This window comes from Medicago sativa, chromosome 3, assembly GCF_051527215.1.
Source record: "Medicago sativa cultivar Bolivia chromosome 3, Bolivia_mono, whole genome shotgun sequence".
Classification (NCBI taxonomy): domain Eukaryota; kingdom Viridiplantae; phylum Streptophyta; class Magnoliopsida; order Fabales; family Fabaceae; genus Medicago; species Medicago sativa.
In genome coordinates this window covers 102,290,195-102,300,904 of record NC_140751.1, presented here as the reverse complement: position 1 = coordinate 102,300,904, position 10,710 = coordinate 102,290,195, and the positions used below count along the sequence as shown (strand labels likewise).

Sequence of the window (10,710 nt, the reverse complement as noted above, 5' to 3'; positions counted from 1 at the left end):
TGTCTGATTAAATGTTTGCTTGCTCCTGAATAGGATTTTAGGTTCTGAAGTTAGTTCAGAAGCAGTAGTCCATCAGAAGCTCTTTATTGAGGTTCTGAGGAAAACTTGCCTCTGATGATGACGTCAGCATCTGAAGTCCAGAAGCTGGATTTTATGCTTCTGAATAGTAGAGTTAGTGGAAACGTTGGGAGTTACTTTTTATGGTAACTTCTGGCCCACTAACTTGGTAGTTACTCTTAAAGTTTCTGACGTGGCCTGTCTGTATTGGTGTATAACTAAAAAGGGCAATGATGATTTAATAGCTTTGAAAAGTACTTTCACGCGCCCCCAATTTGTCATTAATGATATGTTTGTTTGTCTCTTTTGAATTGCAATCGTTTTTAATCTTAACACTTTGTCAATTCACACACTACTCACTCACAACAAACACATTTGCTTTCAAACCTGTTCTTGCGAAGTAAGTGCATTCTCTCAACCTTAGAACCCTAAAAATCATCATCTTCTTCAAATCTTCTTCAATCAGTCAATGACATCATCAAGCTCAAAAGTTTCAGAATCTACTGCACGAAAGGTTCCTGAGTATGACTACAGAGGATGAAGCATGAAACTAGAAGAATGGGAACTATAGGTTCAGATAGAAAATCCAGTGGATTTCAAATCACTAGCTTTTCATAAGTGTTGGATCAGAAGCTACTATGAAAAGCAAGGACTCATGCAATACTTCAAGATGTTGAATGGACCAACATACGAAGCATTGGTTAGGCACTTCTGGGTAAGAGCGAAAATCTATGACAAAATAGCATCTCTAGCCGAAGAAAGTCAAATGGTTTTGATTTATCCAGAACTGGAGGGGAAGACGAGAGAAGAAATGGGACTTGAGCCTTTTACCAGTGTTGAAATCAGGTCCAGTATCTGTGGAATTCCAGTAAGGACTACTGAATGGCAGTTAGAAGCTGTACTTGGTATAGAAGCTTCTGGAAAATATTCTGGAATTGATCTTTCAAATGCTGCTGAAGAACGCATTTGGAAAGAAAAAGCTAATTTGGTCATATATAATTCCATGAAGGAAGAAAAATATGCTGACTTAAACATGGAAAAGAAGATGCTTCTGAAGATTCAGAATGAATATTTACTTCCATGTGGTGGAAATGAGAAACCCAATTTGGCTCAAAAAGTCTTTCTCCAGCACTTCATCAAACAGGAAAAGGTGAATGTGCCAAAATACATGTTCAAATATTTGATAGAATGTCTGAAAAAGAGTCAGCTACAGAACAGTTCCTGGGTTCCTTATGGAAGACTCTAATCAGAAATATTCTATCAAGGATGAGTTTTGGACAGGTTAAGCAGTGTTGAAGCCTTCACAGATATGATGATTGACACTAAAACTGGGAAGTTCATCAATGTTCATACACTCTTGCATATGAAGCTAATCGGTGAGGTCACCAAGCTTCAAACTGACTTAAGTGAATCCCATGTCAGGTCTGATCTTATGAGAGATTTTCCACCCATCTGCAAGAAGGATCCTATTGAGGTGCAGATGTACTACATCAAAGATCACTATGAGGCAACCAACAAGGTCATCAGGTTGGATGAGGTACCTGAGGAAATGTATGGTGGTACGGTGCCTCTAGCAAAAGGCAGAAGATCAAAAAGAAAAATGACTGCAGAAGAGTACATGGAAATTGAAAAATCTGCAAAGAAGGCAAAGGTCACTTCTGATAAGCTTAAGATTGGTGGTTCTGCAATGCCATCAATTGAAGAAGTAGCTGAAGACATCAATTCAAGTGTGATCCTGAGTATTGGTATTGCTCCTAAACAGCCTCTAGCAACAAGGTCATCAGGTTGGATGAGGTACCTGAGGAAATGTATGGTGGTGCGGTGCCTCTAGCAAAAGGCAGAAGATCAAAAAGAAAAATGACTGCATAAGAGTAACTGGAAGTTGAAAAATCTGCAAAGAAGGCAAAGGTCACTTCTGATAAGCTTAAGATTGGTGGTTCTGCAATGCCATCAATTGAAGAAGTAGCTGAAGACATCAATTCAAGTGTGATCCTGAGTATTGGTATTGCTCCTGAACAGCCTGCTATACCAAAAAGGAAGAGGAAACCAGCTTTGAGGAAGACCAAGGATTTTCCTCATGTTACCAAGAAAGCTGAAGCTGCTTCTGATTTGGCTTTGAAGGATTTACAAGGGAAGAAGGCAGAAGCTGAAAAAGTCTTGGAAATTGCATCTGAGCTACAAGAGTCTGTAGTTTCAGAAGCTAAGCACTTGATGCTGATGGCAAGTGAGTCTGCTCAGAAGGATTCTGATCCTGAACCAGAAGAGGTAGTCAATATATCATCAGATTCCGCATCCTCATCATCATCAGATTCTGATGATGATATACCCATAGGACTCCTTTTTCGAAAATCAGTAAAAAGCCATTCAACATCAACCAAGACCAACAAAAAGCCCTCTCAGTCAAGCTCTTATGAACCAGTTGGTCATATAATCAATCAGAAGTTAGAAGAAATGGCTGAGCAGAGAGACAGAGTCATTGATACTATCCTCCGTCATAACCCTCAACCTCTTAACATTCAACCGCTCAACATGATCATACCAGAAAATGTTGAACCTACCTCAGAGAAAGCCTCTGAAACAACTCCAGAAGCAGCTCCAGAAGCAGCTGCTTCTGAAAAAGTTGTTTCAGAAAGCCCCCATCAACAAACACCAGAACCACACAAACCCTCCTCACCTCCACAACAACAATCAATCATAGCTGACATTGACCCCCAACCTAACATTCAAACACAACAAACTTCACTACAACAACCACCTCAATCTAACCCACAAGCAGAGCATACTGAACCACAAGAAGAACAAACTTTACCCAAACCCACTCCCATGGATATTGACAATCATCAAGTCAATCTCCAAGCCTCAACCTCAACCTCACACATTGCTCCTGACCAACCATCATCCTCAACTCAATCTGAACATCTCACCATTCCAGAATCCAATCCTGTTCAAGACCTTTCCCCTAGTGCTTCTGACCAATCCTTAGACCTAGAAATCCTTGAACAACCACCCCTAAACATACTGGAATCTGAGTACATTGATGTTGAGTTACTCAAGATACTCTCAGAGATGCAAGATCTTGTACAGAACAGAAGGATGATTGATCTGCCATCAGCCTATGAGGAACAATGGGAATCCTTGCAGAAGAGAGCTACTGATCTGATAACATCTGTAAGAAGAAAATGCATCAGAATCAAGACTTTTGCTGTAAGGAAGTTTTTGAAGAGTGTGGAGTCAATCAAGAAAGGTCCTAGGCTGCTTCTGACAAATGAGTCATTCTACTCGGAAGCTGACTACATGACTAGAGAGGCCAGGATGTTCAAGCTACTAAGACAGAAGATGGCACAGCAACAGCAGGAAGCTAAAGCAAGGGAACTGGAACTTCTCCAGAGGCAACAAGTTCTTGAAGATCTGTTGAAGAAACAAGCAGAACAAATGGAGAAGATGATGAAACAACAACAAACCAAACCTTAGTTGCACACCCTAGTGTTTATTTTTGTTTGTTGTTTGTTTTAACTGTTTCAGTTCTTGCTTCTGAACATCTTTTGTTTCTGAATGTTAGTAACTTGCTTAGTTGGTTCTGATCCATCATGCTTGATATTCTGCTCATACATTGCTCTGAATTACTTTATATTCATGATTATATTTTTGATAAGTTTATAGGTTCTGATTATAGTTATACTCTCTTCATGTTTGGGTTTTTCTCAAATCTTTTTGTCTTTATTGCTTATTTGATTTTTTTTTTGCTAATGACAAAAGGGGGAGTATATGTGATAGTATTTAAAGGCTCTGAGCCCCATTAATAATATTTGAAAATTTTGAAAAACTTCTATCCTTTCGTTTTACCTAAAAAGGGGTGTATCAAAAAGGGGGAGTATCAAATTTCAAATAAAAATTAATTGAACCATTCTTCTTATCTATAAGTTAATTCTTTCAATTTTAAGCTCTGATATTATTATTGCGCGCTAAATGAATTTAATTAACCTGGATAGAACTTAGGGGGAGCTTACAAACCTCACCTTAAAGACTATCAGACTCAGGGGGAGTTTGAGCTTACAAACCTCAGATTCTGAGCTTACAAACCTCAGAACCCCAAAGTCAACTTGTTAATTAGATTAACAACAATTGATCAATTTTAAATACTATTGTTTGTCATCATCAAAAAGGGGGAGATTGTTGGAACAAAATGTGTTTAACAATGAACCTTAAAGAGTTTTGATGATAACAAGGTATTAAAAATTGTAAATTGGACTAGCTAATATTTGTTCAAGTGTACAAGACCATAGTTAAAAATTTACATCATATAACGGTTCTAAAGAACAAATAGAGAGCTATGGACTAAAGAAAAGGAAGCTTGAAAGCATCTGAAAAGAAGTGCATCTGAAGTCATAAGTGCTACTGAAGAATGATGACGTCAACAGAAGCTGAAGATCATCAGAAGCTGAAGGTCATCAGAAGCTGAAAGTCATCAGAAGCTGAAGGTCATCAGAAGTTGAAGGTCAACAGAAGCAGATAGCCTTCAGAAGCGTATAGCCATCAGAAGCAGATAGTTCAGAAGCAACTTCATCAGAAGCTGAAGCTCATCAGAAGCTGATTATCACCACAAGCTGAAGATTCAAAGATCAACACTTCAAAAGCTGTCTATTGGATTCGAAAACACTGCAGAAGATTAGTGGATGGTTGCAACGGTCATTTTGGTGAAGATTTGAAGGCCTTGGAACCTTATCTTCAAAAAGCGTTACATTGTACTTTGTACGAACTGTACAACCACCTTCTCCACTACTCTGTTTTGTGTCCACGCTACAGGACAAGAAAACAGCTCTAGAATAACAGCTATGCCTGTAAAGATGTTCCTTCACAATGGGAATGGATTTCAAATTAGTTTTTCATAGGACAACAACCAAATCAGGCAAAAGATCATTGGTGAAAGATCAAGCTTCAACAACGACTCTTTGATGTGCTGGCAATTTCACAACGTCTCTTTCACACCTCTATATAAAGGAGTGAAGACTTAGAGATTTGGTAATGCTGAACAAAAGACTCACAACATTTTTACAAGTGTCAAACCAATGCTGAAATTGTTCTGCATTCACTTAGAATTTCTGTGTCTCAAAGTTTCATCTTAGAAATTCCTAAGTTATTGAGTCTGTATCTGATTTGTATTGTGAGCGCCTCTGATTGTATATCAAGTGTTCAACCTTAAACAATTTTCTGTGTAATTTTGTTTAGTTAGAAGTCTCTTGCAGTTGTGCTTGAGCAGGGAAGTCTCTTGATTGTGTTCTTGAGCAAAGGAAGACTCTTGCAAAGTGTGCTTGAGCAAAGGAAGTCTCTTGCAGGTGTGCTTGAGCAATTATAATCAGATATTACTCTTAGTGAAATCTCTTTGGAAGTGCAAGGGGGACTGGACTACTTCCGGGTTGTGGAAGGAACCAGTATAATTGCTTTGTGTCGTTCTTCTTCTCTCTCTGTTTTATTCCGCTGCGTTCAGATTCTGATTATCACTTCAGAAGCTGTTTCACTTAGCTTCTGATCAGTGTGTTCAGTTTTAGGAGAAACGAAGAATTTTTCAAAACACAATTCAACCCTCCTTCTTGTGTTTTTCTCACCTTCAAACATTAGAAAGCATAATAATTTGTGATTAAGGAATTAAAAACACGAATTACTCCACCATAAATATGTGGAAATACTACGTTGAAAGCTGACTACTACTTATTTGACTGATCGCAGCCTCCATCTACAATCATGATGAATCATCATCCATACATGCAAATGCAATATATCTAGTGTAACTCCGTAGCCGCTCACCTCCTTCAAAGCACTTAGATGTTGTACGTAAATTTAATGAATTTGTTTGGAGAATTATTAACATTGATTGATGTCTCTTTTGAGCGTAATATTGTGACATGTATTGGGATAATCTTTTGTGATGAAACACACAAAAAAAAATTAACAGCAAAATTTTCTCTTGGACTTCAAAGGTACCAATAGAAAGTGCCAAGTCTCTTATTATGTGCTATATTCATAGGACATTTGAACTAGTTTAACCATGACTAAAGTCCTAATTAAGTCTCCTATAATTACAGATTATATTAGTACCTTTTATTCCTTCCAATCAAGTGCAAGTGCTAGTACATATTTGATTTAGTCCCACGTCGGTGAGTAGCATCAGAAGACAAATGAAAATTAATGTTACAAATTGTGTGTAGAATATGTCACCGTAAGGAATTTTTCTTGGCAGGGCCTCTCCTAATCTTGAAATGAACATGTGGATGCTAGCGTTAGTAACGCTATCATTGACTTTGAATTGCCATATTTTATTTTATTTTATTTAGGCAGGGGCCGGGGTTCGAACCCCGGATACCCCACTTATTCTCCTTGAAAAGGAGAATTTCTAGCCACTAGGCTACTTGACAAAAAAAAAACAGTGTTAATTAATTATTAAACTGTAGTAATTAGTTATATGACCATAGCTGAAGAAAGCAATGTATGTATGACTCATATCTCTTTGCTATGAAGTTTAATTTGATGAGGAAATTATACTATCTTTTACGTCATAAATCTGAATTAAATCCCTCTTTTATTGCTTCAATAATTTGTAGGGCACTAAGAAAAATCCCTATTTAGTATTTACTAAATAGGTAAAAAATGGTATATACTATAGATATTACCAAAAAAAAAGTGTGGCACTAAGAAAAATTCCAAATGTACATGACTAATTAATTAATTAATTATGAACAAGAAGCAATATGTATGTATAAAAGCTAGCTAGAAGTCAACAATAACTATTTGTTTCTTTCATTCACCTTAATTTCTCCTCTCTTTCGTGGTAGCATTATTACTAAACTTTGTCAATTTCCAATTCCATTTATATATATATATATATATATATATATATATATATATATATATATATATATATATATATATATATATATTAGTTCGATTCATAGTTTGCAACGTTTCATCTTCACTCGATCATTATTGTCAAAACCATGGGAAACTGTTTGGCAAATTTGGGTGATGGCAAGAAGTCTCAGAAAAAAACTACTTCTAGCTATAAACAACCGAACAATATTTCTTCTGCAGGTAATTGTATGTTTTCTTATAGTTAGATCATTTAATTTATTTGAAACTGAAATTGAAGTATAATACTATGATTTATGCTTAACACTAGTAAATCAATATTGATTATGGTGCAGATTATGAGAGAAGTGTTGGCGCCAAAATCGCGGTAGCGGAGAAGGAAAATGGAGAGAGCCTGAGAACAGTAGCTGGTGGTGGAAAAATTGTGAAGCCAAATCTAAAAATGTTCACATTGGATGAGTTGAAAAGTGCGACACGAAACTTCAGACCAGACACAATACTTGGTGAGGGTGGTTTTGGTCGTGTTTTCAAAGGATGGATTGACAAAAACACTTTCAGACCATCCAAAGTTGGTGTTGGAATTCCTGTTGCTGTCAAGAAGTCCAACGCTGATAGTCTCCAAGGTTTACAAGAATGGCAGGTTTGTTAATTAAACCTTGTTTCTCTTTGATAGAATTAACTAATTCAATTATAAATCCTTAATTAGTTGGAAAATAATAATACAGAGATTTGTTATGCAAGTAGATTGCTTCTTAATCAGTATAAGATTAGGAAAAGTGATGATAAATGAAACGAGTTGGATTTTTTACCAAATAATGCCAAACAAATGCATAATTAATATTGGAATGATGATGAATGTGAGTCAGAGTTGAAAGTGTCAAATTTTAATTACTCACAAAAATGTGTCACAAGAACTTTGTTTTCTTAAAAGTCCTAGTCAGGGTGTGTCGAAACAAAAATAATTGAGTCAGGGTCCTGGCAACGCCAATAGCCACTATTCATATATGCACAATTTTTGTAGCACAAACTACAATTTGGTTTGGTTTTATAACAGTAACTTTATGGGTGCAGAGTGAAGTGGACTTTTTGGGGAAGTTCTCTCATCCAAATCTTGTTAAACTACTTGGCTACTGTTGGGAGGAAAATCAATTCCTACTGGTTTACGAGTACATGCAAAAGGGCAGCTTGGAAAGCCACCTCTTCAGAAGTACGAAATTAATTGATTAATTAATTCACTAGTAATTAATCAATATGTATTAGTATTAGGTTAATGAATGGTGTGTGTTGTTTGGCAGGCCCTGAACCACTGTCTTGGGAAATAAGGTTGAAGATAGCCATAGGAGCTGCTAGAGGTTTAGGTTTCTTACACACTTCAGAAAAATCAGTTATATATAGAGACTTCAAGTCTTCAAACATTTTGCTTGATGGGGTAAGCATGTACTAGTAATAAAGAATGTTTGTACATACATGTTCTGTTACAACTTTATTGATGATGTTCAACTTTTGAATAACAGGATTTCAATGCAAAGTTGTCTGACTTTGGATTGGCAAAGCTTGGACCTGTCAACGGTAGATCACATGTAACCACGCGGATCATGGGTACCTATGGTTACGCAGCACCTGAGTACATGGCTACAGGTAAAATGCCACATTAAGTGATATGTATTTGTATTTCTAAACCAAATACATCATCATTTATTCAATAAACTTAAATAGTTGCTTTTTTATTGTTCTAAATTGGCGAGTTACTAGTGAAAGTGAAATCAATTTTCTGATTAATTTAAGCTATAAGAAAATGCATGCATAGTAAGTTTCAAAGTAGGGAAATGCTTAACATTACTCTGTTCTTATATAGTAGTGTCGTATATATTAGTAATAAGGAAAATATTTTGGAATAATTGTTACTTTATATATTCTATGTAACATTTTCTTTGACTCTAATTCTAACATTAATTATTTTATAGTTTTATCTACAAATTGATATTGTATACATGTTAGTTATATTTTACGATACATTTTGTACTGTTTTTGTAATAAAAAAAACATTTGTACAGTGGCAACACTCCACACTCGATAACTAATAAATATATTTTTATAAAATTGTTATATTATTTACTTTATTTAAAAAAAATTATGTGGAAAATTGACAAAGAATACCAAAATGATATAAATAAAGAAAAGGAGACGGTTCGTACCAAAATAAGAAAAGGAAACGATATAAGATTATTATTGGTGAGTTAGTTTTATTTTTCCTTTTTCTTTGCATTTCATGACTAGTTTTATCGGATCTCTTTAATTCCCGTCAAACTTCATGTTATATTGTTTATTCTATAAACAAAATAAGTTATGTGTCCTTTTCTTGCATTTCATGACTAGTTTTATCATCTCTCTTTAATTTCCGTCAAACTTCATTATTTCTATAAATAAAATAAGTTCCTTTAGACTTGCAAGTGCAAATCAGGTGGTAGATATTGCTTGCATATGATCAATGGATATATTGATGTGTTGGTTTAAACCTGTAATATCCTTCTTCTTTGTATTTAATATGTGTGAAATTAATTAGTAGACTCATTATCATCAAAAATAAAATAAGTTTGTACAACCATTGTCAAACACCTTTTCTTGTCAAACACTTCGGTGGTACCAAATGGCAACATGGCATTGTTATTAAAGTTATTATTAAGCTTAAATCGTGTTGCAGGCCTTGTTTATTTTATTACTTTTGTGTTTATGAAGAAATACTATTATTCTGGCATGTAACAACGAATATATATTAATATTAATTATTATGCATACATCCATAATTGACAGGTCATCTCTATGTGAAAAGCGATGTATATGGATTTGGTGTTGTTCTTCTAGAAATCTTAACAGGTTTAATAGCATTGGACCAAAATAGGCCAACAAATGAGATGAATTTGGTGGATTTTACAAGGGGATCTCTAAGTGACAAAAAGAAACTAAAAAAGATAATGGATCAAAGGTTGGAAGAGCAGTATTCATCAACAGCAGCATTTCTAATAGCTCAACTCATACTCAAATGTTTAGAATCTGACCCAAAAAATAGACCATCTATGGAACAAGTCTTGGAAACTTTAGAAAAGGCTCAATCCATTAAATATAAACCCAAAGTGAAAAAATCCAGAAATTCTATTCATCAAAAAAATAAGAGACCAAGGGAGCATTCTACCAATAATCATCACCATAATGGTCACTCGAAACCACAATAATGGTCACTCCACTATTGACTATATATATAGTACTAGTAGTATACTCTCTGCACATATGTAATTTTTATTTTATTAGTTGTATGTATACTTTCTGAGAATGAACGTTCTAATAGTGTAATTTGTCACATTTTATGCAAATTAATAAATTTATATTTGATCCATTTCATTAATGAAATTCTCCCAAAAAAAAATTAGGAAACGTGTAGAAGAATTTGGGTTTTGATCAGTTAACTTGTTTGTTTTCATTCATTTTGTAAAATCGTGAAAATATCTTTATAAAATTACGCTTGTTGTAATGCACACTTAAATTTATATGTTCAGTTTTTTGAGAAATTGTAGGAGGGGAAGAAAGGTATAAAAATTGAAAAAGAAGAGATGGACAAAAGCCGCTGTGTTTTTTACTATTAGATTGTTAAGGTAAAACCCGATAAGGTTTTTTTGTGCACCTTCTTCATATTCAGATTATAGAACTTGAACGGCAAAAAAACTCATGAAATTCGATAAAGTTTACTATTAAAATTGGCTGATTTCTATACATGTTTTATGCAGTTCAGATTATAGA

At 34.9% G+C, this 10,710-nt stretch overlaps 1 protein-coding gene across 2 annotated transcripts; it reads left to right on the top strand.

Annotated features, from left to right (window-relative positions):
• The first annotated feature begins 6,840 nt into the window (after window positions 1-6,840).
• On the top strand, window positions 6,841-10,316 carry LOC146943092 (putative serine/threonine-protein kinase PIX13). 2 transcript variants are annotated; one of them, XM_085757200.1, is made up of 7 exons: window positions 6,841-6,935; window positions 6,990-7,140; window positions 7,254-7,558; window positions 7,990-8,125; window positions 8,214-8,347; window positions 8,433-8,556; window positions 9,730-10,316. In XM_085757200.1, the coding sequence occupies exons 2-7, from the start codon at window positions 7,047-7,049 to the stop codon at window positions 10,146-10,148; spliced, it is 1,212 nt and encodes a 403-aa protein (XP_085613326.1). In that variant the 5' UTR covers window positions 6,841-6,935; window positions 6,990-7,046; the 3' UTR covers window positions 10,149-10,316. The 2 variants fall into 2 exon arrangements, with proteins under 2 accessions (XP_085613326.1, XP_085613325.1); XM_085757199.1 differs by lacking the exon at window positions 6,841-6,935 and having other exon boundaries at window positions 6,961-7,140.
• The last annotated feature ends 394 nt before the right edge of the window (window positions 10,317-10,710 follow it).